This window comes from Psammomys obesus, unplaced genomic scaffold (genome assembly GCF_907164565.1).
Source record: "Psammomys obesus unplaced genomic scaffold, mPsaObe1.curated_primary_1811, whole genome shotgun sequence".
Lineage (NCBI taxonomy): Eukaryota > Metazoa > Chordata > Mammalia > Rodentia > Muridae > Psammomys > Psammomys obesus.
Window position 1 is genome coordinate 2,510,737 of NW_026590503.1, and position 27,966 is coordinate 2,538,702.

At 51.0% G+C, this 27,966-nt stretch overlaps 1 protein-coding gene and 1 long non-coding RNA gene across 3 annotated transcripts in view; one reads left to right on the forward strand and one right to left on the reverse strand.

Moving 5' to 3' along the window:
* Positions 1-27,966, reverse strand: part of Ptprn2 (protein tyrosine phosphatase receptor type N2) — a 695,487-nt gene that overhangs the window by 100,991 nt on the left and 566,530 nt on the right. Inside the window, exon 13 of one of the 2 annotated variants that reach the window (XM_055607543.1) lies at positions 7,692-7,904. The exons of the other annotated variant lie outside the window; for it this stretch is intronic. Within the exon in view, the coding sequence (XP_055463518.1) occupies positions 7,692-7,904 (213 nt within the window). The remainder of the gene's footprint in view (positions 1-7,691; positions 7,905-27,966) is intronic. 2 annotated transcript variants of the gene reach the window in all.
* LOC129677000 (uncharacterized) lies at positions 18,443-26,454 on the forward strand. Its single transcript, XR_008720153.1, has 4 exons — positions 18,443-18,786; positions 20,232-20,374; positions 21,425-21,509; positions 26,221-26,454. It is a non-coding gene; the product is annotated as an uncharacterized LOC129677000 (long non-coding RNA).

The window sequence follows — 27,966 nt, forward strand, 5'->3', positions numbered from 1 at the left end:
GGAGAGAATTCAGCACCTGGGGAAGCCACCCCCCAGGGCTGGAGAGAGGACAGCCCAGAGCAGGGGGAAAGGGTTCCAGTCCCAGGGGTCCTGGCGATCATGAGCCAGACAGGGGCCTCTCAGCCGCACAGGGCCAGCGCAGCACACTGTGCCCCTCAGGCCCCCGCCCCAGGCCTGGCTCCACTGCTTCCCCAGCAGCTCTCACTTGCAGCGCACACGGCTTGACTGACTTCTGCAAGCTCTTCTCACCGCCAGTCCTCCCGGGTATAACTACAACTGCTTTCCTTAAAATGCTCTCTCTCTCTCCCTCTCCCCCTCTCTCCCTCACTCTCTTGCTCTCTCTCTTCCTCTCTCTCTTTTCCTCTCTCTCTCTTGCTCTCTCTCCCCACCCCCGCGTGACACCACTCACTGGAGCACACTGTCCCCTGCATTTACCCAGGGTCTGCTCTGCAGCTGCTGTGGTCACCTGCGAAACCCCGGGCCTACAGGGGATTCATTCCTACACCCGAGGTGCTGTGTGCTAGGGAGATGCCAGCTTGGCTCAATATGGACCAAGGAGGTTTTTGCTCTGGCTGGAGCAGGGACCAGCTGTGCTCCATGGCTCTGTCTGCCTCTTTTCCTGCCTCCGTCTCTCAGCAGCCTCCTTTTAAAGGCCAGCAGAGCTGCCAGAGGCCTCCCAGCTCTCTCAGCTTCTGCTAAGGGCAGTGGGATTCTCCTCATAGGTGCTTCCTCCCAGTCACCCTCTCCTGGGTGTGAAGGATGTGTCTCTACACATCCAGGCTGGCCAGCGCTCACTCAGAACCAACTGAAGACCCTCGACTTGGACGCACACTCACATCTTAGTCTCTCAAGCTCCTCTGCAGAAGCCCCCATATGCGAAGGGTCTGGGTGCCGGGGTTACCCGGTGGCTCCTAGCAGGTGTTTTCTTTGCACACTGTACTCTTGAGTCTTGGTTTAAAAAGTGCACCCCACTTTCTGAATCAGCATCCAAGAGCAAATGAACCCCATTTAAGGGAAACCACATGACAGAATAGGCAGGTATGTCAGGGCCCCAACTCTGCGGGTCCATCACCTACCAGCACATAAAGCCCCCAATCCCCTTTGGCTGAGTTCAAATAATGAGAAAGAAAGAAATTTACAAAATGAACAATGCAGAAAGAGGTAAAGAAGACAGAGGAAGAATCCGACGGTTAAGGAGACAAGAGAACATTGTTGTTCTGCTCTGGTCAATGGCATGAGGGACAGCCCGTCCATCAGAGCCCACAGGGAGCACTGCCCTGTCTGTGGCTTGCGGTCCTCCTCTTGGTGCACAGCAATCAGAAGCGGAAGTCTTCCCCATGACGCCAGCCTGAAGATTTCCCATGATTCCTGCCCTAACAACTGAGCTGGCAGATCTCAGGCACCACAGAATGCATTCCATGACCCCCCTTCCATGTCCCTCTCTGTCCTTCCATGACCCCCACCATTGGGAAGCTGGCCACAGGAGACCCTGTCTGACAGAGGACTGAGCAGCCTCTCCTGTCATCTCCATCACCCTCAAGGCCCCACCTAGACGTTTGCTGTACCCAGCGGACCTCCAGACAGCACCTGTACCTCCAAACAGTCACAAGCCATGAGGTGAGGGTGTCCCTATCCCCTGTCTTCTGCCTGACCTTCTACCATGGAAGGATGTTGGTGACAGGACGAGGCCCTCATGGGTATGGGTGCCAGCTGAGTGCTGTGGTCAGAGTGTCCAGCCCAGAGGCTGCTGCCCTATCGTGGTCCACAGGCAGGTGTTACTGGGCATTCAGGGAAAGTCACGGGGCAGCTGGTATCAACTTAGCTCCCCTGTCAAACAGGGTGGTGAGGATCTCAGCTCCTCAAGCGGTTTTGGGGCCATCCTTTGCAGAGCTGGCTGAGGGACTGGGATTGGGGACTGTGGGAAGGGAACCCCAGAAAATAGTCCTGGGTGGGCAGTGGCCAGCTGAGATGGCTTTCCCTCGATTCTAGCAATAAAACCAACAAGGTAAGCTAGAATCCTGCCCATGCTTTGGAGAGGACTCAGGCTTCTGGAGATGCCATTCGCCTATGCTGTACCATCAGACAGCAGAGGGAGCCCAGAAAAGCCACCTCTGCTATAGTAAGGCTGAGTTAATGCCCTTCAGTCCTTCCGTCTGCTAATAATCCACCCACACACCCACACAAATCAAACAGCACCATATTAACAAAAAGAAAGCATCACCCAGGCCTCAGGACACTCCTTGGCTGGCAACTGCAATCCCTCTAGCTTCCACGTGTCTCAGGGAGTGGCTTGCAATTTTAAATCATGTCTGCCGAGAGGAGCGGCTTGTGGTCTAGGATGGGAAGCACGCTGTACTTGCTCGCATGCTTCTTTGGCCATCCTCCGGACTCTGGGGTTCTCCAAGGTCCTGTCTCATTTCAGAGCTGTGCATTTCTTGCCCGGACACCTCTGTAGAACAGGCATGCAGGTACTAATTTGGGAACCATATGCTTGGCAGTTTAAAGTTCTTGAGAAGAGTGAACTCCAAATAGCTGCTCTCTGGAACAACGCTCAGGCCTGAGCATGCAGGAGCATTCCGGTCACTGAGGCTTAGCACACAGGGAGTGGACACATGCCTCGGACACTGGGGACTAATGGGCAACCTTCCCTTTGCCACACTTCCTTGGATGGTCACCTTCCACCCTCAAGATACATGCAATTTGGTACCAATTAAACGGTCGCTTAGCATCTGCTTAATTTATAGGAAGGACCAGTAATGTTTCAGGACATCACAGGACCAGGCAGAGCAGCAGGAGGCCACCTTGGAGGAGCCAGCCGCACTGGCATAGGGGCAGGTGGCAAGAACTCTGCCTACACTCAGCAACGTTTGCAAAGATAGAATAGAAACACCCCAATTCTCAGGACTGACTATTCAGTAAGCAGAAATGTCACTAACAACATTAGATTTTAGGGTCTCTGTCTAATTTTGAAGCAGGAGAGAGTTTGCTTTGGGGATATTTGCACAAAAATATTTCAACCTGAAAATTTACTCATAAAGCCAGGACAGCTATCTGAAAACACAGAGCCAAGTCAAATGGAAAAGGCTTTCCTGAAAGCTGTGGTGAGGTCAAGTGCTTCCGGGGAACTCACTGTTTCTGACTTCATTAGAGCAGCCAGTGCTTTCCCCATTTGCGTGGCTGATGACCACACCAGTTATGGAGAATTGAACTCACCTAGACAGAGCAGGGTCTGTTAAGTCATGGGAGAACGAGCCAATGCGTAACCTCAGCAGAGGAAGCAGGGCATCGGCACAAGTGCACGAAGCAAAGGGCAGTGCTCACGTGGCCCGGTCATCATGTTAACGATCATTGGCTAGCAGAGGCGCAGCAGCCAGGGCGCACACTTAGGCATGATCTGCAGGCGGTCCTGCAGCTTGATGTGCCCTCTCCTCTGGGGTTAGTTCCAAAGGCCTCCAAGTACCACGGGAAAACCTGCTGGGTATTGTGAAATAAACCATCAAAAGGGAAGTTGCTGAACATTCTGCAGGAGTCTCTAGCCCTGTGTCGGGAGGGAGAGTGGGCCAGCAGAATACTTAACTCACTGCTCAGAGATGATCAAAGCCTCAAAAAAAAAAAAAATGCAGCATTCAAAGGGACTCAGAGAGAAAAGGCGAGGATGTCTTCTAATCACCTAACAACTTATTTTTGGCACAGTTTTTGCCCAATCACCTTCCATAGAACTAGGACACCTGCATGAATAGGAGGCAAGAAGCACCCTAGTGCCAACCATCACGATTTGGTGCCTGTGGAAAAGTGGGCGCATGGGTGTGCTCATACAGGCATGTACGCATGTAAGCACACACAACATTTTAAGCCCATTTGAAAGAGAAAGCAGTTAACACAGGGTTTTTTTCAGATGATGAAGGACGGGTTTAACCCAAGCATGTCTTATGAATTTATAGGAAAAACAACACTTACTGAAACAATGGGAAAAGTTCTGCCGGCATGCACAGTGACTATGAACTTAAATGTGCATTTTTGCTGTCAGCACCCTAATTTAAAAGCATGCACAAGTCAGACCTCACCGATGACATCACTGATGCCCTGGACCAAGATCAAATGTAAGAACAGTTCAAGGAGATTTGGTTCTCAATAGGAGAGAGAGAGAGAGAGAGAGAGAGAAGAGAAAGAGCACACTCAGAAGTTGAGAACGCTCCCTGCTCTTCCAGATGGCCAGAGTTTGTTCCCATCATCCATGCATGGTGCCTCACAACACCTTCTGCTCTAGCTCCTGGTATCTGACACCCTCCTCTGGCCTCTGTGGATTCCAGCACACTGTGTGGCTCTCTCTCTCTCTCTCTCTCTCTCTCTCTCTCTCTCCCCTCTCTCCCTCTCACACAGGTGGGTATATACATACAAATACATGGGAAGAAAAATGAGCATGTTTACAGATATTTGTAATACAATCTAATAAGTTACATTCCAGAGTGGTTGGAGGCCATTTGAAGATGGTCACTCACAGTGCGTGGCCTCCAGGGTTATGCACAAGGACGGCGGTGGAGGACACAGCCTGCCCACCTGTGCTGCAGAAAGGTCCACCAAAGAGGGGCCTCCCAGAACACGTTCCCACCACACGAACCTGCGCTACTCAGCATGAGGGTTCTCCTTTGGGCTGAGGAGAAAGGAAAGTTGCAACCAGAGGCAGTAAGTCTGGCCCATAGCCCTCATATCTGCCTCCCCTCTCTCCACAGTCAGAACACCTGTGATCTACCCCACCTTCTCCCTACACAGGCGTTGGGCTCCTCCACTTCCAAGGTAACATCACTCTCTGTGGGTGATCACAACTAGTGCTGCCAGCCACCAACATCCCGGGAAACTTTTAACCTGCTCACACCAGCGCCCTTTTCCTCTTTAGAGACATGAACTATTTTTCTGTCATGTCCCCACGAAATAAAGCACAGTGGCAAACTGTTCAGTTGTCCCTGTGATCACTGAAGAAATATGTGACAAGGCCTATTCATAGCCTCAATTACAGAATAAGCAAATATGGAAGCACAAATACCTCTCATATATATATATATTCATATATGTATATATATGAATGGCAATGAAATTTATGCTAGGCAAGTGCTCTACAGCTGAGGTACACCCTCAGACACACAAAGATTTAATAGTAGATGCATTAATTCAAGAGGACCCTTTCCCTGAAATTTACAGTTGCTTGTTTATAGTTTAATTTTTTATTACATGTATTTATAGAGGGGTCGTGCCATGTTGTGTTTGTGGGGAGGTAACTGTGAGAGTTGCTTCTCTCCTTTTACCACGTGGGTTCTGGGCATCGGTTCTTTCACTGAATCATCCCACAGACTCTCAATTTGCTTTTTTTTTTTAACTTTTAAGAAGATGTTTTCAAATGAAGGTTGTTTCAATGACAGCTATGGGAAATGCAAAGCCATAAGGCAGCATCCACGGTTTCACACTTGCTTCTTACTCCCACATAACTGTTCCTTGAGCAGCCACAAGTGCAAGCCCTCAGTGTACCCAGCTAAACCCAGAGCTGACGACCACGTGATCGCCACGTGCTGAGGCCGGTGCTGCTGAAAACAAGCCAAAGCAACAGGACTGTACAGCGCATGCTCCTTCCAAGAAGCATGGGGATGGGGGGGATTGGGGGGATGGGGGGGATGGGGGGGGATGCATCCTATGGGGGCGTATGCTATATGGTATTTAGCGATTTCTTCATAAATAAGCTCAACAGAAAATTCTTTCAATCATTTCACTTCCATTTTTTTCTAGGTTATATTTTTGAAAGAAAAGTTTCCCCTGTCTTCTTTTTATTAATCTGGATTGAAGAAAAGCACACATTTCATTTATTGTCAGGATTACAGATTCTTATTAAACAAACCAGAGCTCATTATAAAATCAATATCAACTTAACCACCATGCCCCCAGGAGGAACACAAAAAGGTCACTCTAAGAAATTCAAACAGTTTTCTTGCTGCAAGGACATGATTTTAATTACAGATACTATTAATTAGAGCTGTCACTGGGAAGAGGGTTTTTATATTTGTTGTTGTTTTTAATTATCACAAACTCAGTCATAAGTATGCATTTTCTACTCACAGTTTTATAAAAATTAGTCATTTCTGCATGCAAGTCCAACCTTTCATTCTATCAATATTTTATATTTGAATTTCAAAGTATATCAAAGGATGCCATGCTTTCTAGAAACCTCTGTCCTATGATCTCTGTCTCTCACACACAGAACTGGCGAGTGTGATTATTTATTTATGCTCTGACACTAGCTTGGCCCTGGGGACCTGGCATCCTCTATTGATGGTCTTGCTCAATAGAATTTCTGGGTAAATTCTTACTAGTTTATGTGACATTTTTTTCCAGGCTGCTTCTTCAAACATGGTTTTTCTTTGGCTTTGAAGCAAAGCTATGTGTTCTGTGCCTGAAATGCCATCTTCAATGCATTTGAAGTTGCCATTTCTTTATAAGAAAAAGATCATCCTGACCAGGCTTGTGACCCCCTTCAGAAAACCAGAGCTGTTCTCCATCCAGTGATGATGATAAGAATTTTGAAATGGGAGCAAAAGCTGTCTCCTCATCTCTTTTAAGCACAGGGGCTTTATAAATTCTTCTCAACTTGCCATGTGGGGCAGAGGCAGGACAGCCACAGAGCAAGCTTCAGCCAGTGCAGACTAGCTGAGGGCAGCTACTGGACAGTGGGTATTTCCTGGAGAACCTGAGAGCTCACTGAAGCAAATTTGACAACAGGGCAGACAGCATTTGCCTTATATATGCTGTGACATGTGAGCTACCGACAAGACGTTATACAGCACAGCCGAAAAGACAAATGATTCAATAAAGGAGAGGAAAATCTTACAAATGCATATTGATTAAACCTTCAAAAGTAGCAATCAAGTGAGTTATTTAATATTCCTAAATAAGAAATATTTAGATTTAAATGATATTTTATATAAAGAAAATTGAATTCCCTGATTTCTATTCTATATCTCCTGGGCTTGCATGGCTGGTGAATGAAGTCACAGTTTCATCATAGAAAGTCATTAATTATGACACATACACTACCGAGCTCCCCCAAATTATGGGATGTTGTTTACGCCTCTTGTGTTTGAACCTGCCTCTCAGGTGTCTCCAGGCTCCTCTCTGGACTGTCTGTGTCCCAGCATGTGCCACTGCTGCGTCATGAAGACCTGTGCACCTCACATTCCATTTATCAACATTAGGCTTCCCTCCCTCTCTCGGGGTAGCAGCAGAGGGTGGCAACAGAGCAGGTCAAAAGATCCCTTCCTGTAAGACCCCAAGGAAGCTGATGGTGTGAAGGCCATCTTCAAACATCTACACAATCAATTCACGCTGCCACTGTGGCGCGTTTCATTAATAGTGGCCACATTAAGATACAGTGATGCATAATTCATGCATTGTGCTTTTTCCACATTTCTAATTAGCAACCTACTTTCACAGCCAGCACAAGACTGTCCAAGAACGGGGTAAGATTAACACAGAGCCATAAAATCATGGTTGCAAGGTATTTACATGAATGCTAATGAGAAGCCTCAAATTGTAGTCAGAAAAGAGCCCAAACTATGAGTTAATGAAAGAGTGTAAGGAATGAAGGGGGGCACAGCTGCCACCAATAGAGTTGCTACATGCAACAGGGCGCTTTGAAAAGTTGTCTTTACCTGGTAGGCTTCAGTGGCATCTGCGCTGGGGTCACCTCCTAGTCCAGACAACTTATCCTTCAGCTTATAGTGCGAGTTGTGACGGAGACAGTAGGCAAGGCTGGAAGCCAGGAGCACCCCCAGGATGCAGGCGATGGAGAGGAAGGTGAGCACAATGAACTTGGTGGAGTCCTCTTGCTCTTCCTGGGGTGGCAGGAGCTTGAGCTTCCCTTTCTGGGGAAGGAGGAGGGCGAGTTAGTGCTCAGGACGTGACAGAGCAGAAGCAGAGCCTCCCCACCCCGTGTGCAACTCCACGCTTACCACGGCATCAACACAGGGCGGAGGGGGCGTGCAGGGGCAGGCTGGGAAAGAAACTCCAAAGCCACAGCACCCCCAAACTGTGAGGCACAAGGCAAGAGCAAACCCAGCGGTGGGCTTTTCCAAACTTAATGTAACACGTTTGGTGCCTAATTGGCTACTTCAGGTAAAACAGTGTGTGTCCTTTCTAGTCAGGTTGTCCAGCGACTGCAGCTTAGCACATGCATGGCAACAGAGCTAAGAACTGCCCAGCCCCCATAGAGGGCACTGGCCTGAGTCAGCCAGGCTCAGGGCCTTGGTTCCTGGCCTGAAAGCATTCTATGGGCTAGCCAAACCCCCTCAGCCACTCTTTGCATGGGATGCAAGGCTTAAACTCCAGCTCCCGGTGCTGAACACTGTGCCGTAAAAGAGGGCAGGGTATTTAAGAACAGGGCGCTCACTTCTCGTCTTGGGGGAGTAGGTGAGAAAATCCTTTCCTGCACGTCACTCAACTCCAGGGCAGATAGCCAGATAGCGCCCCCCTCATTAGCTTCATTAGGAGGTGTATTAGCAACAATTAAACACGCCACAGGAAAATGGAAGGGCCGCCGGCAAATCGCCCAGGACTCCCGGCCAGCAACCCCCACAATTACTCGGGAAATGAATGGAAGAGCACGCCCTGCCTCCGTCCTGGTTGCTACGAGAGGAGAACAATTAGCGAACTCCTTTCCGCCGCCTAATTTCGCGTGGTAACAAAATGGATTTTTCCCCATGAATGCCTGGCCGGCCTATTCATTATCTCTCTTCTATTAGTAATTTTCTGCTCTGCTTTCAGCCTTCCAACTCTTCGTTTCCTCCAGTCTCTGAGTGTACACAGTGTCTCTTATGTCAGCCCGGGCCCATTTTTATCTTGTAATCATAAAGGCCACCAAAGCAATTATCGCTGGTCTTGACTGGAAAAGCTGGTCATTAATTAGCCTGCTTTTTTGCCTTCGGTGCGCGGATTAGCGGGCGCCGGGACCGAGTTAATGGAAACGCGGGTTAAATGAGAAAAAACGCTGGGATTTCCTGCCTGGGTGCGCGGCTTGGTTCTGCTTGCCTCTGGACCTGGGAGGTTCCTGGGCTGCAGCAATGGATGGAACAGAGAAAGGAAAGGAGACCAAAGGCTAGGCCGAGGGGACTATGGGGCGGGGACCAGCAGACCCGGAGCAGGGACGCCTCGCCCCCGGCCTGAGTGGCCAGCACCCAGCGGCTGCCGCGGGCCAGGGGCACACAAGGACGCGGAGAAGGCTGTGGAACCTTCCTCCTCTTTCCAGGCTTCCTCCTGGGTCCCCTCCCCCTTCCACTCCGGCCCGGCCCACACAGGAGTGCTTCTAGAAAGAAGTCTTGGGGAGTCTCGCGTCCCTCCGCAGAGCCAGCAAAGTCCCTTTCCAGTTTCCAGACTACGCGTCTTTGCCCCGCACCTGCAGGCACCCAAACCACACAAATAACTCTTTCGGCCAGTGCCTCTGTGGCCCACAAGGCTGTCCTTCTCACAGGACAGGCAACTGGGTGCAGAACGCGCAAGAGCAAGCCATTTCTCGGCCAGGGAGCCCAGGCATCACTTGCAAAGCAGAGCAGCTTCCCAGGGTTCAGAGAGGTCCCAGGCCTGTCAGGGCAGGAGCTGGTCACACTCCGCCCCATCGCCCCATCGCCCCATCGCCCCATCGCCCCATCGGTGGCTGCCTTCCCGGCCGCCCCAGCCTGTCTCTCCTCTTCTCAGAGTACCACAACAAAGACAGTGGAAGGAAGCCGGCTCCAAGCGCTCCTGGGCTGCCGCAGGGGTCCCTGAGCCAGGGTGCAGCCCAGGCTTTGGGCGGACCTGTCCTGCATGGTGCTGGAACTCCATCCTCCCTAACCTCCTCATTTCCAACATGAAGCATCTCAGCTTTAGGTTCTCAGATAGCTCTAAGTACCAGCCACAGAGAGCCATACCGACAGCCCATCAGTACGCTCTGCTCTGCACCGGACCCACGCTTCCACAGCTCCACATCGCCAAAGGCCCAGAGGAAGAGCACAGTTGCTGCCAGGCTGACGGCAGTGCCAGGTGAGCGGGCACTCCGGAGCCACAGGAAGAGGCAGGTGGTGCTCCAGAAGTGAACCTGGCCCCAGCCTGTGGGACAACCAGACCCCGTGAACAGCCTGGCACGGAAAAAGGGGAGGAGGTGTCGCAGCTCAGCAGGCTTCATCCTCCTCAGTTCCACTCTAAACCAGTTGCTGCCTCAGCTCCTCCTGGCTGCCTCTCCCCTAGGGCACCGGGGTTCACTGAGACTGAACCAGACTGTCAAGGCGAGAGCAGAAACCCTTTCTCCCTGGACCATACAGGAGAACTGAAGAGAGCAGAGCGGGCCACTGCACGGGAGTGCTGTCAGCTTGCCCAGGCCTCCATTCTGGGCCTGAGGAGTGGCTGGTGCCCAGGGCCAGCGCCAACTATACTGCTGTCCCCAGACCCCCTTAGCCACCTGGGAGGGGGCTCCCACCGCTGGCAGAGGACCCAGATCTGAAGCTTTGGGCTTCTGGGCACGGAGAGGAGAGTACCCTGGAAGATGGGCAGAGTGGAGGCTGAAGGGGAGAGAGGTCTGATAGAGGGGTAAGGTGGACTCCTTTGAGTTGATATTGAGGTCTGGATTTTAACTGACTGAGGTCATCTCAAATGTGAAAATTATCTCTTAGGGGTTCTCTGTTAGTTCATGAATCTTGATGTAGTAGCCCATTCCCAGGTTGCTTAGGCACCTGTGATGTCATTATTGGTCTCCCATAGGGGCCTGGGATAAAAGGACCCCTGCCTCTTACCTCCCTCTCTTGCTCTCTTGCCCCTCTTTCTTCAGGGTGCCCACTTCCCATACTCTCTCTCTCTCTCTCTCTCTCTCTTTCTTTTTCCCTCTTTCCATCTCTGTCCAATAAACTCTTTTATATCATATTTATTGTACATGTGTGACATCATTTTTAAATACTACCATTCTCTGTCTGACAATGGCTCCAAATGCCCTGCCCTGGAGGGTTGGAATGGGATGGGGAAGAGCTGCCAGCTTTGGGTCAGGCCATAAGAATCCTGGAAGAAATAAAATTTCCTAAAACTCTGTATTTTAATGTCAGCCGGACCTCCTTTTCTAGGGATAGTGGCTGAGTTAACCTAACCTCCTATCACCTTTCTCTTTGTGGAGCTAAAAAACAAATTTAAAAATACTTGTTAACTCGGAGCCTCGAGAGAAAAGGTGAGCCCGCCGGAAGCTTCAAAGCGAGCTTGTCCCTGTGCAGACCCAAGTGCAGCTGGTGTGTGCCCGGTCCCTGTCACACTGGTGACTTCCAGGGAGGAGCAGTTTGGCGTGGACCACGGGCGGCTTTCCTGGGCCTTCCGGATGACAGCCTGGACTAATTAAAGACATCTTATCAGTCTTGACTTGAAATTGAAAGAAAATGATGTTTAAATATTTATGACTTGACATTTACAGTCAGATGTCTTTTAAACTCAGAACACCTTCTGCACAGTGGACGATCTTTCTGAAAGTTTGGAGCAGCTCTGAGACACTCTCAGAAGCAAGTTGTTAGAGGTGCTGGGGGGAGTCTGTGCACCTAGCATACAGAAGGCACAGCACTGTCAAGTAAGTTCCCAGCAGCGGAGCAGGGCTGGCAGAGGTGATCAGGAGCAATCGGGCCAGGCTGCAGCAGCTCAGAGGCAGGCCGGGCGAGGGAGAACTGAGTGTGAGCATGCCCTGCTCCCTGGGCACCTGCAGCTCCGCCAACTTAGGCTATGCAGCATTGCAAACTCTGTGAGGCCAAGTCAGCATGGCGCGGGAGGGCCAGGTCACGGAGCCACTCTTGGAAACCGTCCACAGGCCTGGCGCCCTGGCTGAGCTCAGCCCTCCCACTGCTGCCTGAAACACACTTGTGTTGTCAGTGACAAGACTTGTGAGCCACCCCTGACAATCACCCTTATAAACTTTTTAAATGTTTGGTAAGCTGAGGGGAGTGGGATTCACGACATACAGTTAACTGTGAGAACTAAGCCACACCAACACAGAACAAATGCAGACACGGTACCAAGACAAAGATCTCCCTCAAGGCTGTGTGCCATAGCCAATCCACAAGAGCCAGGTATCTGAGCCTCTGGCTCACAGTTTAAAATCTGCTTGCACACACACACAAGTTATGGGCATAAACATGCAGCGTCATTAGCTCTACATTTCTGGTGCTGACACACTCACTGTGGCATTTCTAAGGAACCTGATTTGCAGCCTTGCTCCAGCTCCCGGCTGTATTAACACACCACCCCCAACTCCAGGCACACACTTTGATTTGCAGAGGCCTTTACTAAAGATAAGGTGAACAGTATGTCCCTCCCTCTCTTTTAGGGACCCATGGTATTATGACTGCAAAACCTCCCCCATGAGAAACAGAAATTAGTCTCAGAGGCTATTAATGAGCTACTGTAACAATTTGTTCTTGGCTAGATGGGCATCTTAGAGAATTATTTGGAAATTCCTTCCTAAATTTACTAAGCCATATTTATTAAAATGTAGCTGCTATCACTTTAAAACTGAGCACAGTTTTTAGCGAAGCATTTTTTCAAGCCTGGACAAGAGACCAAACTTTACAATGGGGAGGGGAGAAGGGTGTCTTGAAATATTTTAAAGTATTTTTTAAAGCTGTTAACTGAACTATTTTTAATTTGGAATTTGCCACAGAATTCTAATAAATGAGAGAAGTCAGGCGGAAATAATCATGTATTAATTCTCTGCATTACAAAATCTTTTCAGAAGCTATTATCAGAGCAAGAGGCACTGCGGTCTGAATTCAGGGTGGGAGAAGGCCTTTGTGCAGCTGAAAGCTATTGTTCCCCTCTACAGATGAAATTGTACTTGCAAATCTGCCATTCAAATGGCTTAAAAAAAGCTTATATGGGCAAAAGAATCTCCCAAGAAATAATTATTTTTAAACATAAACTTCAATGAAAATAAGTTAGGTGCTGATTTTTTTAAAAGGCCGTTTGTTGAAATTTTTAGGCACACACGTAAGTGAATATACAAAAAATAATAACTTATTTGCTATCTTGAAGCACTCCTAAAATAGTTGTTCTAGAAAAACGCTCTGTTTTAGACTAGGGAAGATTCATGATACTGATGTCGAAAGCGGGGAGAACTCACTCTGAGCATTGCTTTTTAACCACAAATCGTCCAGGGTGGAGGAAGCAGCCAGCGTGGAGAACAGGCCAACACGGGTCAGTCCAAAGAGGAGACGTGCCCCTCGCGTTTTCAGATCCACTGGCTGCCTCTCCATTACATCAGAAATCAAAACGGCCGGGCACCCTCTGCGCGCTCTCTCGGCCTGTGTGAGGCCTGGCATGCCCACATGCTCGCCTCACGGTCAGGAGTTTTCTAGGGAAATGTCCTGCGATTGAAGAGGGACATTTGGCCACCGGTCTGCTCCAGTCCCGGCCTCCCCCCAACGCGGAGAATCAACTCCCTTCAAGACTGGGTTATCTTTTTTTGTCTTCACCTGCTTCCCCTAGGCCGGGAAGGCCTTGGAGGAGGATGGCTGGTCAGGCCCTGGGTCTGGAGACCCGGGAGCTGAGCTTGGGTCTCCGGAAGCTGACGGCATGGCGGCAGTCCTCAGTCCCCTCCCCCACGCCGGGAGGCTGACCGCACAGGCCTCCGGTTTCTCACCCCTGTTCCCTTGTCCTCCCACCCCCTAATTCCCAAGATCCTTGCCGAGGTCGTGGAGATCAGACCACGGCTCAGGACACAAAAGGTCGAGGATTCCTGGGAGCCTCGGGTATTCACAGCCCGAGAGGGTCCTAGCTGGGACAATGCCGCGGCCCAGCCTCCAGGGCCACAAAGCGCGCCAGCCAGCCAGCCAAGGGGAAAAGGATTAACGTCCCCAACTACGCCCGAGTCCATCCAAAGTATCTGGCACCACCGCGGCCGACCAGCATCCCCGCCCGGGGCCACCGTGCTCTCGGGAGCCAAGCTGGGCAGATAGGCAGGGGCGGGTGGGCATTGCCTCCTGTGTGGGTGGAGAGCAAAGAGCTTCCACCTTCCTTCTCCGCTTTCTCACATCTGCTTGATCCCTAAAATCTGTCTGTCCCGGCCTGGTGGAAAGCGATAGGACCACTAAGCCCATTATTCCAGGCGGGAAGGCTCTCGGGGTGACGAGCGGGCCGGGTACCAAGGGAAGCCCGAGGCTCCCGCCTTAATGGACAACTGAAGAGCGGGCAGAGGCGCGCAGAGGGACGGGACCCTGGCGGGCAGAGGCGCGGAGCTCGACAGGTGGACCACCGCGCAGCCAGCGCTACCGACTGATGAGCAGGGCCCTGGAGACCCCCGAGGCTGCCCCTCTTCCTTCAAGCGGTCCAGCCTGGAGCGTCGCGGTGCAACGAAGACGCAAAGGGACTCTAGCTTTAAAGTCAATGCTGTCGACTTGGGGGACTACCCAGCTGTCTGGGGGCGCAGCTTCCGTAACCGCAAATCAGGCGGGTTTTCAGAAGCCAGCCGGCAGTCAGAAAGGAAAGAAACAAGCTCTTGTTCAGACAGCTCTGAGTCAGAAGTTTCTCTGGCGAGCGCGCGACCGCCCCACCTGGCGGGGGTTCTCTGATGGATAGAGGGTGGGAGAAAGCGCAGGTTCCCCTTGGGTGGGAGGAGGTGGGAGCTCGGAGGTGCTTCTTTGAGAGGCTGGGTTGGGGGGGGACCACACTCTCCTGGACCGCCCCACCTGCTTCGCTAACGCTCCGCCCCGGGCCCACTCCGACCTCTTAACTGGCTGCCAGCTGGGATGGCATAGAGGCACACTCTGGGACCCCAGAGAGGAGAGCAAAGAGATTTCCAAAATGTGGTCAGAGGAAAACGATCCACACGGGTCTCCTCTATGCCGCTACTCATCCTGTCCTTCATCCATCCTCCCTCTTTCCCCATCATACCCGGCTCCATCTCTGTGTTCTGTGTTCGCACCACCTCGCATCCCTGAGGCCGTTCTCTCCAACTTCCGAATTTCTGAGAGAGCCGTCCTTGTGACAAGCCGAGAGGAGTCTCCAGGGGAGAAGTCCTACGGCCCACAGTCCCATTCTCCCCCGGGGAAGTCTCCAGGAGGTGCAGGCTCAGGGCATCTGTCTCTCCCTTCTAATCCGAGCGCTCAGAAAGACCTGCCACCATGGGCGCTCTGCCTCCGCCCCACCTGGAGACAATTCCAAACGCGGGTCTTTCCTGGCTAAGCCTTTGACACGTGTGCTGCGGCGGCGGCAAGTCAGTTATTCCCTGAATTAGGCGAGATGCCCCTCGAGCACATCCTCACCGCGTGGAGGGTGTTCCGCGCCCTGCTGCCACCGTGAGTGGCGATGCCTGGGGAGCCTCTCTTCAGCCCTCCTGCCCCACCCCGCTCCTGTCTCCTCTGCCAGGGCCCACCCGACCGCCCCTCTCGGCGCTCACGGCAGGGCTGGTTACCTGCAGCTGGGCGGACGCTGGGTGCCCAGGGGAGCAGGAAGAGGTGGGGGTGTGCGCCCGGCCCAGCGGCTTCGGGGCGCAGCGGCAGCGGCCGCGGCCGCAGGCGACAGCGCCATCCTCGCAGCCAACCGCTTCCCTGTGTCGGAACCACTGCCGAGCCGGGCCGTCCTGCTTCGGACCACAAACTTCTCCGGCGGCGGGTGGAGACAAAGGTACCGCGCGTCCCGGCGGCGGCAGCTCCCGCTCGCAGCCGGCGGGTGCAGGCAGTTCTGGGAGGCCTTTGGGGCGGCCCGGCGTGCTCCGCCCCGGCCCGGCCCCCCGGCTAGGCACGACAGGTCCCGACGCTGCGTGGGCGGGTGCAGGGCTCGGCCCGGACGGTCCCCGCAGGCGGCCGGCCGCGCGCGCAGCTCCAGCCCGCACGGCCGCCGCGCCCCGCCTTATATCCGGCCCCGCGCGCACCCGGCCGGCGGCGGCGCGGCTCGCGGCCCAGCCACCGGTTGCTATAGCGATGTCGTCGCCCCCCCACACACACACACATGTTGCTGACAGCAATTGGCTAAGGGGCCGCGGCTCTCCATACACCCTATCCGCCCCACACTATGAATGGACATAAGCTTTGTCAGTCATTGGTGAGGCGCCGAGCCGGGCCTGCACCGGTTCTTTCTTTCAGTCTTTTCTTTCATCCCTGAGTTGCACTTTATTCTGGCCAAGTTCGGAGTAGCACTGGGGTGAGGGAGTGAGGCCTCGGCTAGAAAACTGCCCTTTGCTCATTGCTGCGTAGAAACTCTCCAAAAGAAAAAAAAAATACAGTAAGCCGAGCCTTTTCTCGCCTTTCCCATCAGAAGCATGTTAATTACCTGGGAACCCCCCCCCCACACACACACACACTGTACAGGGACCCCAGTTTCTAAGACCCACATGCTCACAGGAAGCAGCCTGTTGAGAGCAGGGACCAATGAGACTTTGCCACTATTTGGTCCATGCAGCCGCTCGCCCAACATGCTGCTCTGAGACAGCAATGAAATCCCAGCAATTCTTCCAGCATCCTTATGCTCTTGGCTCTTGTGCTTTCCCTAAACGACACCCTCCCCGCCGTGTGTGTGTGTGTGTGTGTGTGTGTGTGTGTGTGTGTGTGTGAGAGAGAGAGAGAGAGAGAGAGAGAGAGAGAGAGAGTCGCTGGAGCCTACCCAGTTACTTGACTCCCAGCGCAGACCTGAGGCGGGAGTCCGAGTGGGTTTGTGCCAGCCAAGAGGTTTCCCTTCCCTGGGCGCTAGCGCAGCACGCTCCCACTCACTCCTGGCTCTGGCTTCCCACCCTTTGTTTGCCCCAGGGGCAAGGCCGCAGGTTGGGCACCCTGGTGTGCCGCTCCCCCAAGGAGCGGCCAGGAGCCAGTGAGCCCAAACCCAACATCTGTGCGCACAATGCGCTCCTCAAGGCCCACAGCTGCAGGAACAAGGGGAAGAAGGAAAGTGTGGGGGAGCGGAGCCTGTCATACGCAGATGACAGTCTGCGAGGGCTCTTTAGTTCCTCTTTTTCTGGAAACCCCTCCGCCCCCCTCCACCCCATCCCTTCTCCTGCCGCCTTCCCTTTGTTCCCTGCACTTGGGACAGCTGGAGACAACGGTGGCTCGCACCACCGACACACCCCTCGCACACCCGGAGGCCCAGAGCCTCGTCCTGGGCCCCAGACAAACTCTGTAGCCCCCGCTGCAGCTCAGGTGGGGAAAGGTTGGTAGAGCCTTGCCTTTTCATCCACGGGGCGAAGAGCCAGCCCTGCCCAAAGCAAAGGGCCGCAGCTCCCGCAGCCAGGCAAGGGCCAGACTCTCAAAAAAGATGCCCAGTGCTCTCAGGTGCCCGCCTCGGCCCGCGCGGTTTCTCCAGGACCACTTCCGGCTTCGACTCTTTTGTTTAGTTAGTTTTAATTTACAGGGGCTGAAGGAGGGAGCTGCAGAGGCCTGGGGTGGTGGTACAACCTGCCCCAATCTTTTAGGCCTGTGTAGGTTACAAGACTTCATGGGAAGATGAGTTTGAGCGGTGGCGAAGAGGAGGAACCTGGCTTTTTCCAATAGCGGCTTCTCCTGTGCTACAGCAGGTGCAAAGAGTTAACCGCTTGGGCTCCGGGTGCCCCTTTGCCACAGGGCATCCTAACCCTAAACCAGCAGACCCCTTTAAACCTGGTTGCTGCGCAGTGACCCTCTCCAAGGCCCTCCACTGGGTTCTCCAGAGAAAAGCCGTCCTGTTCCTTTCCATAGGCCGAGGGCTCAGCAGTGCTCTGAGGCCAATCGGCTTTAGGCTTGCTGTGGGAAGGACCAGGATGGCGGCGGGGCGGTTCTTCTCAAACCCTGCCATCAACCTTAGGGATCAGCCTGCTTGAGTGCCTGGTGAGTCTATAAGCCCCCAAAGGGACTCTCAGTCCAGCCTTGTGCTGAGAACCGGGAAGGAGAAGAGTCACACACAGGCCGGAGTTCTGGCGTACAAGAACAGGGGACTTGGAGTCTGAGCAAGGCCCAGAGGAGGGGACCTGCCTGCCGCCCTCAGCCCTCAGCCTCTTTGGCAACCGGGCCTCTCCATAGCAACGGCTATGTGTAAGCAGCGCCTCCTCCTCCTTCCCCCTCCTCCCTCTTCTCCTTCTCTCCCTCCTCCTCATCCTCCCTCTCTCCTCTTTTTATCCCCCTTTCCTGTCCATCCCCACTGGACTTGGAGATGACAGAATACTGGGACGGGGACACAGACTTCTCTATGATGAGAAGCTCTGTCTCCCAGGTACCGTGCGTACCCTTAGGGTGAGCGAATCCATCACGTACCCAGTGCAAGGACGCTCACCCTTTGCTCGCCCACTGCTCTCCTTTGGCTCCCCTACTGCGGTCACAGTGCCCTAAGGACGTGGGGGTGGGCGCAGCGGGGGAACACAGGGGCCTGCAGCCCAGGGCGAGACCTGCATATGCGCCCAGGAGATCTGGGCGGGGCAGCGGAGTCGGGGGGGGGGGGGGGGCGGGTCCTGGCTTATAGGAACTCGCACAGCCTGTAGGATGCTCCGCGGGCCTTGTGCTCGGCCCCAGAGCCAGGGTTCGGCCAGAGGCAGAGCACCTAGAGTACCCTAAAGGAGACACACTCCAAGATGCTGCTCAGCGCCACCCCACTTGCTCTCTTCGCCTTTGATGGTCCCGAGCCACAAACAGGTGTGGGGCACAGTCTCTTTGCTCCAAGTGGCAGGGACCCCTCGCGGTTACTTCGGACGAATAGCTGGAGAAGACCAGAGCCCAGAGCAGAGGCAGGCCTGAGCCGAGCGCGCTGCCCAGGCAGCCAGGCAGCTTGGTTTTCCACAGACATCAAAAGACCTGGAAATCCGTAAGTAGAGTTGTTTGTTTTACTTTAGTTTCCCAGTGTCCCAAAGGGCTCCTTCCCCTGCCATGCCTGAGAACCATGGTCCAAATTTTATTGGGATCTGCTAGCTGACCTGCCTTTCCCCTGCTTTGAGGGGGGAGGGGTGCAGAGATGCAGGCAGTTGCATTTTGGTCCCCTTTTCAATGATGAGATGTCCTTAAAGTCACCCTGCGGTTGTTTCTATCGAGAAAAGTGTATTTTCCCCGCGGACCCTTAGCTCCTCTCCTGCGTCTGGCTGCAGGTGCCTCTGATAGCTGGGCCCTGAAGTGGAGAGCCCTAGACTGACATTGTGGCTACAGAGGACACGGAGCAGCTCCGCTCCGGCAGACAGGCGCTTGCTGACCAGGGGAACAGTTTGTACTGCACATGACGACTGACGACTTCTGGGATAAATCGACCCACGAAGTTCTCCCCCCCCTTTCCTTTTAAATTCTTATTTTCAGAGCAGGGGAAGCCCTTTACAAAAGTTTCACAACAATGATAATTCAGCAGTCCTCAAGAAAGTTAGTGGTATTTTTCCTGAACCATGAAAGTTTAGTTCTAATTTCATAATACACTTCATTGTGTGTCATTTCAGTAACATCTGTAGAAAAAAATTAAACAACACAAAATATGTTTGAGACATATTGCTTTAAATCGTTTGTAGATGACCAAAGGGTATATTATTTATATAGAAGTTAGGGACAGTTGGCTGATGAACAAATAAAAATTCTAGCATATGAAACACTCCCTAAACTTAGAAATTTCCTAAACAATAGAAATAGTTTTAAATGATTTGTTGGTCTCTGCTAACTCTGTTGTTTAAAGTGCGTTTTACACTCATGTGTGAGGCTAACTTGCTGAAATAAGAATCTCTCTTTCAATTTAGGGTCCAGAGTAGCCTTGAAGAGCCCTCAGCTAAGAGGTTACAGTCGCCAGAACATGGACTTATTAAAGAAAGCACAGTTTTAAGCAAAACAGAGAAAGGCTGTTTTGGTGGACACAGGTGTGGTGCAGGGAGTGTAAACGGCTTGGTGAAAGTAGAGAATGGTTTCCAAAGTGCTCGGTTTCAGCAAACCAAACCAATTGTTTAAAAAAGGCAAACACTAATTTATAATTATAGCTCACACATAGTGTTTAACATGCCTTTGGTTTAGGTATCTATTCATGAAAACATGAATTTAAATTATTAATTAAAAGTGAAGCGAGAGTCTTAAACTTTTTGTAGCACTTTTCTCACATCTACGAAGGTGAATGACATTTTCCGATAATGCGTTAGTGGGTTTTTTTGGGGGGGAGCAGGATGTCTGGCTAGGGCAGCTTCCCAGGGAGATACTACTTTGCACTGCCATCAGGGAAGAAACACACAGCGCAGGCTGCGGACTGCAGCCCCTGTCAGTGACATTTTGTTTTGTTTTTGTTTCTCCAAGGCCCATCTTTGGGAGAACAGAAGATCAGCCCATGCTGCCACGAGGGCCAGCCACCCGGAGAGCAATCACAGTGAGCTGGAGAACAGGTGCTTCCTCTTCCTGCCGTTTGGGGACCTGCCACTTTGCCTTTTGATGATTGTCAGGTATGGTCCTTAAGGCAGTGCCTCCATTTTGAAATTGGGAAGAGCTGACACATCCTGAGATTATTCATTCAAATGTCTTACTTGATTTTAAGGGGAAACAAATAATCCTTTAATCAACACTTTTTAACTTTTATTTTATTTTATTTTATTTGTGGGGAGGGGAAAGATTTGCCAGCACAGGTCAGCCTTTATTATCAGGTCTAGTGCTGGCTCATGTTCTCATTGGTCTGAAGTTTTGTAAATGGAAAAAATAGGGACTGCACTATGAAGCAGGGCTTCTGCTCCCTCGGTGGTTTAACACAATTAATAAAAAGGACTGACTGGCCAGGTGACTCAGTGGGTAACGCTGTTTGCTGGCGAGACTGGTGGAAGGAGAGAAGCATCGCCCTCAGTTTCCTCTGACTTCCACACACAGTGTGGCGCACACACACCTGTTCTCCCCAACAAATAAGTATACAAATATTTAAATAGAAAATGTGCTTCAGCAAAAGTTTATGCTTGATAGTTAGTTAGCATATATGTAGCAACTTTGTAGACTTCTCTCAGAAACTTTGAACCACAATTCAAAGGATGTGACAGGCCCCTGGCCTTCGTCTGTTGTCATTTGCTTTGCCCACCAAAAACCGTGTTCTAGAGGCCGTGGGCTTGTAGGCAGGCATTTACAAACACGGGTCATCTGGCTTTATTCTCAGATTCCAGACAGCCTACAAGATGGATGACTTTCTGGCTCCCTCCTTAGGAGGAGCTGGCCATTTGTTATTCACAAATAACGCTATAAATGCATATTTAATGGTTGGTATTCAGGATAGTGTGTATATTGTATGTTCATGACTAGATTTTTCTTCCTCACAAAATTGGGCTAACATTAACAGAACCTTTGTAATAAAGACTCATTTCCACGGGAGTAGGGCTCTAACTTTTTTGAAAATGGATAAGTAGTACCATTGTGCTCCCGTGAAAGGAAACAAGATACCTCTGTAGAGAATTTCCAGGGTCTCTCTCTCTCTCTCTTTTTGGTTAAGCTCTCTTTCATGTGTTTTGTCTTGTCAGGTATGGACCACAGGTCCATTATAATTGTTTGGAAACAGCTCCTTCCTTGAATTGCTTTGGAATTAAACATGGAACATCAATTGAGGTAAATGTTTGTTTCACAAGTATATAATTCTGCAATGCACTATTCACATTCTTTAAGAGAAATGAATATGTGTAGTTTAACATATGGAAATAGGCTCCTTGAGTGAATGAGCAGCCGCAGTGCAGCCGGCTGGCCTTCCTGTGGGGAGTCCACAAACAAGGAGTCACTATAGGTACAGAGTGCTCACTTCTGGCATTATATTGCAGGAAAGTTTTAAATATTTAGGTCAAACGAGAATAAACTTTTGGTGGTGGGGGGAGCTGGGTGCTTCTCTGGCACATAAGAAAAGGTGTCAGGCTTAGCTGTCACTGAAAAATTTAGTGGCAGTAATTCAGAACTCCACAAAAATTCACACATAGTTCATTGATATAACAGTGGATTGAATAATCATTTGTAAAGTCCGTCGGCTCTCCTCTACGGACACACCATGACTCTACGGTGCTTCTGGGTGTGTGGTTCACATTGAAACATGGTCCCGCCGGCTCTTCAGATGCTGGGGACATGGTCACACATGGCTGCCATGATCTGTGGCAGGTTACAGCCTTCTCAACAGTGCTCAGTCCTTTCTAAGATTCCTGTTTACATGTGCCTCCAGAATTCTGATCTAACATTTTAAAACCATTTTTCACTTTCCACTGTCCCAAATTGTGTGGTCCAGTCACCCGTTTCTCTGTCCATATCTCCAGTGGCTTTTGAATATCTAAAACATAAATCTTTAAAGAAAGATCTTTGCTTACCATTCTTTTTAAAAAGCCACTTAAAAAGATTCTTGTTGGACCTGACAGGCTGGACGGGAGGGGAGGAGGACCTCCCCTATCAGGTGAATGGTTAGTCCAGTATTGGTGAGAGATCGGGGCTGCTCTTCCCACTCAGTCGCTGGCGCGTGCTCGTTGGGAAAAGTAGATAACCATTCAGCCCACTCTTTCAACAGTTTTCGACTCTCAGTTATCTATGGTTTTGATTTTTGCTGAATAATTCAATGGCAAACACAAATAGAAGCCCACAGGTGTCCCACCCAGTAGGCATCGCACTGCTCCACCCTAACCAGCCCCTCCCAAGGCTCTGCTGATACTCACTGGCCTTGTCAATTCGTGGTCCAGGAGATGGAGAGGGTAGAGTGACTAGGAATCTTGAGATGACGCACAGACCTCAGTCTGCTGCCATTTTGAGACACGCTGGTCTCAGAAGAAGGCTGGAGACAGAACCTGTGGGAAGCCGCACACTCTCTTTGGAGACAGGGTCTTGCTATGTATCTCAGGCTGGCCTGGAGCCTTGCAGAAGTCGTGCCCTGCTAACACTCTGCACAGGAACCGTACATTAAAGTAGAGTGAAAAGGGATCGCAAGTACACTGCAGGAAGCGGAGAAGTGTTGCTAGGACCGGCCTGTGGCAGAGGAGTCAGGCTGAACTTGACTGTTGGCCCGACTTGTTACTTCAGGGCAGCCAGCCCTCCTCTCTAGGGAGAGACTTTGGTAAGCATGGTGGAAATCACTTTCAAGATAAGGTGACAAGTCCCTTGCTGTCTTCCCAGCGTGGTAAACCCATTGCCAGGCACAGACTGCTGGTGAAATGCCCATGGAGCCACACCTGGGTCTGCAGCATTGAGGGCTGAGGCCGCTGGTATAATGGGCATGGGGCAGATCCCTGCCCAGTGGGTGCTGAGGTGACGCTGGCAGCTGGAAGCCTTCATGGTCTGTTCCTGACCTCTGGCCCGTCCTGACTGCACGGCTTTAAGTTGCTGCATTTGGAACAGCTTGTTACACAGCAGAGGACAAGCATTTGAGCTAGGGGTGGGCTTAAGCTGTCTGTGTCAGAGGCCGTCCTCCCAGCTAGTGAGAGCCCCTGCACAATGGAGTGTGAGAGTCCAGGTCCTGTGCAGGACACTGCTCAGGATTGCTACACCCGCTCAGCCCACAGCTCCCCAGCAACGCTTTGTTCTCTGCCTATTCCTCGTGTCTCTGCCCAATACATTCCCCTCAAAACCCCAGTTCAGGTGGTGAAGTTCTGTTGGCTTTGCCTGCTTCCCTTGAAGCTTTTCTTTTTCTTTCTTTCTTTCTTTCTTTCTTTCTTTCTTTCTTTCTTTCTTTCTTTCTTTCTTTCTTCTTTCTTTCCTTCCTTCCTTCCTCCCTACCCCCTCCCTCCCTCCTTCCTTTCTTTCTTTCCTTCTTTCTTTTTTCTTTGCTTCCTTCCTTCTTTCTCACTCTTTGTTCTTAAAAGTATTTAGTGTGTGTGTGTGTGTGTGTGTGTGTGTGTGTGTGTGTGTGTGTAAAAATGAATGTCAGATGATGGCATTAGACCCCATAGTGTTGGAATTATAGGTGGTTGTAAAATTCCAGATATACATCTAGGAACCAAATTTGGATCATTTGGAAAAGCAGCAAGAGCTCTTAACATTGAGCCATCTCTCCAGCCCCACAAATGGCCTTTAGGAAAAAAAAAAAAGGGGGTGTTTTCTGAAATAGAGTCTCCTCTAGTCCAGGCTGGCCCCAAGCTCACTATGCAGCTGAACATGACCTTGAACTTTTGATCCTCTGAGTTCTGGAATTACAGGTATGAGCCACCAGCCCTGGTTTATGTGGTCCTGAGGATCAAACCCAGAATTTCATGAATTCTAGGCAAGTGCTCATCCCCTGAGCTATCGCCTGCCCCACAAATGACCCTTCTCCTTTGTACGCTTTTAATTACATTGTGTGTGCGCACTATGTGCGTAAGGACTCACACTTATGCACACGCAGGGTGGGACACTCATGGACGGCAAACAACATATTGCAGAGTCAGCCCTTCACTCCACCATGCTGAGCCCAGGGTTGAACTCACGCTTAGTGGGAAAAAAGCCTTTCTTGGCCTTTCTCTTTCTCATGCCTCAGGCCTTCCACTCCTTGATACTCCTAGTTGCCTGCTCTGAAAGGCAGAAGCCGCAGTGCTCCCTGTTGTTCTGTGCCTGCTCATCCTCTTGACCCCCTGCTTCCCCCCGCAGGCTGTCACCGCTAGACCACGCCCCCACCCACTGGTGCAGTGCTTTCTGATGTAGAACCCTTCATCTGCATCGTACCACCCCTGCCCCACACACTCCCTAACCCTATGCATGGCCTTTATGGTCCATCACAGGTTTGTAGGGTGGAGACCCAAGCACTCCTATTACCACTGCCTGCTAAGGATGCAGTAGATGGAGAGAGAGAGAGAGAGAGAGCACAGCTGCACAGGCCTCCTGGGTGCTCACACTTGTAAAGCCACGAAAAGTGTCCTCTGAAGTGGCTCCAGGTCTCCACACGTTTTTTTAAGCAATCCCCTCTTGCAAATTTAAGCTTCGGCTAGGACAGTGCCACGTGATTGATAATTCTTTCTGTGGGACTTACAGGTTCATAAACTAAAAGTCATAACGTCATTGGCCACAGCTGTGTGATATCCTTATTCTTTACATGGATATAACATGGGTCATAGTCACAACTTAATAACAACCCGAGCAGGGCTCAATAAAAGTCACCATCAGGCACTAGAAGTGTCCTTCTGTTTACTTCCCTGCCAGAGCCTGGCGACCAAATCAGGTTCAGATAGAGATTAATTGCCGCCTGAGAATGGACACCCTTCCAGCATGATGTAGCAAGAAGCCACCTGGGGCTATGTGCTAAGCAGAAATGGGGGTCTCAAGCTTCTATCCCATGCAGGGGTGCTGGGTCAGAGGGCACCCGGGGACTCTGATTGGGGGCACACACCACAAATGACAATGACACTCAGTTCTGTGCAGAAATTCCTAATGGTTACACTGTCTGAAATCTCTGAAAAAAAAAAATGAAAATAATTATTTCCAAGAAAATTACCAAGATGAGTTTGGCCTTGGAGAATCCTTTCGTGCTTTCTTCACCACAAGGAACCAAGAGGACCTCACACTGAAGAGGGATTAAGAACCATCTTCCATGCCCATTTAAATAACTCTATTACTTGGATACCCTGGGGATGAAGGGACACAAGGCCAGGACCTCTGTCCTCTCCAGGTGGTCAGTCCTGGCAAGCTCCTTGATGGCTGGAGGAGAACCCCAGCTCAGCAGACAGTTTACGATTTATGTACCGAATTCAGGGCTAAGATGTTCCTGGCTTCTTAGATGTATGTCCTGAGTTTCAGGAAATCCAGAACCCTGGAGGGTAGCAGTGTCCCTAATTGTCCGGGATGCACATCCACAGGCTTAATATTCTGGGAAGCTAGGCTCACTGGATAGATGATGAAAACCAAGAAAGGAAAAGTCAATGCAAATAACAAAGATGTCTGGCAAGGTCATAGACCACAGGCCAGAACTTTGCTTTAAAAATAAAAGCAGGGGTTCCTCAATGTGAGTTTGCATTGTAGTTTACCAGATGCGGCTCTCAGGGAGAAAGAACTGGAGAATGTGTACAAAGCGTGATGTCAGAGAGGGCTGTGCTCAAACAGTAGGTACCAAAATCAGGAAGGCTCACACAGTGGTGCCAGAGAGGCATTGCTAACTGTGGGTGAGAGAAATACATACAAACTGGGTGCTGTAGCCGGCATTTTACTACTCTGTGGGTTCCTTTCTTCCTCTTCCACCTTCTCAGCCCTTATTGTTCCCTTAACACTAGACAGGAGGATAGATGGGAAAGATTCTTAAACTACTTCCTGCTTATCATACGTCTTGAATTCCTTGGGGCAAGTTTGATCTTTGCTGTCAGGACATCTTACTTTTTCTAATTTGTTTTCACAGGACTGTTTGACACACAGTCAGCCAACCACCAGCAACAACATCGGCCGCAACCACACAGTTCAGGGCACCACCTCTACATCCTCTGAGAAGTTCCCAGAATTCCAAACGTCATACCCTCATGGAAACTATCTGAGGCCGGCAAAACCACACCACTGCTAGAGCATGAGGCAAATCATAGTCAACCTCTGTGAAGTGGCCTTTTATTCCCACACCTGGGATTAAAAGGAAAATATATTTCCATAACGTGTGTGTGTGTGTGTGTTTTAAGAAACCAAAATTACAAAATCTCACTACAGGGTACCAGAGAGAAGCATGGGCAAAGTGTGATTCCAGAGAAGCTTAGGGACATGTGGCATCCTTCATTAAAGGTCCCTAATGACACATCTCTGCCATTTGGAAGAAGATGCTTGGCCCAGATAAGAGGGCAGAGGGGACAAGTGCCTCCTCCCAGCTGCTGAAGAGCCATTGGCACAGGCCCCCACGGGAATCTGTGGTAGGCTCAACAGAAGGCTAAAAGCAGAAGGATGGAGAGTTCTAGGTCAGGCTGAGCTACATGGTGAGACTGCCCAAAAGATAAAAAATGAAGATGGAGGCAGAGGAATTTTTATACCGTGAAGCAGCTAGATATTTCCAGGAGGACGTGTTCAGATCTAGCACTTGTCCAGATCTTTGGAGTCTCGTTTGATGAAGAAAGTCAGATGTTCAGATTATTTTTGCAAACTTTTTCAGTGGTGAAAAATCTCGGTGCAGTTGTGTGTCCTTAAGATGGCATGCTGGAGCCCTAACCCTGCAGGCCTCAGGACATGACCCATTGGGAAAGGATCTTCAGAGGTAGCCAAACCCAGAAAGGTCATGTGCTGACCCCAATCCATAGCCTGTGCCCTTTCCTTGTCATAGGAAACTCGGGACACAGGAAAACACATGGAGGAGGGAGTGGAAAAGCACACAGGGAGTAGAGTAGCATGCGGCATGGCCTGGAGACATGTGGCCATGGCCGAAGAGCACTCACGGACATGGCAGGAAGGACCCTTTCCTGGAGCTCCTGCAGGGAGCTAGGCCCCGTGCACTCTGACTTAGGGACCTATTGGTTAGGCTGCCAGGCAGAGGGTACCACTCTAGAAGACACAGGAATTCACACATCACCCAGCAACACGTGCCTGTGGTCTTCTAGGCCAAGCACACACCCGCATGTCTATGTGCTGGACCTGGCACATGCACAGAGCTTAACCCATCTCAGAACTGTTCCCACCTGCTGCTGAGCCTTTTCTTCCACCACCGTGAACATGAGCCAACTTCTGTCCTTACCTGACCATCACTTCTCCTCCTCCTAGCCCAGAACCATAAAAAAAATGAAGTGTGACTGTTGGCCTTTATGTTCTCAACACAATGTGGAGCAGAGTGACATGGAGGAAGAACCCCGTGGCACATTCCTACACTCAGCCACCAGCTTACACTGCTCTTCCTCATTAGGGAACTCTTCAATCGATATCAAACGGAAATAGTCCCCTTTGAATTCATCTAACATGTTATCTTTCCAGCTCTCCATCTTTTCCTCTGGATATTGTAAGACAAGTAACAAACCAACAACCCACGGTATTGAGTGGCGCCCATGATGCCCATGGCCATTCCTTGGTCCCTCAGAGACACTAACACAAAGAAAGGGGGGAGCCCCCATCTGTGAGGCCACTTGCCCTAGTGTTTCAGGGCCACCTATTCGTAGTCCCAGAATCTACCTTCCATCCCCTG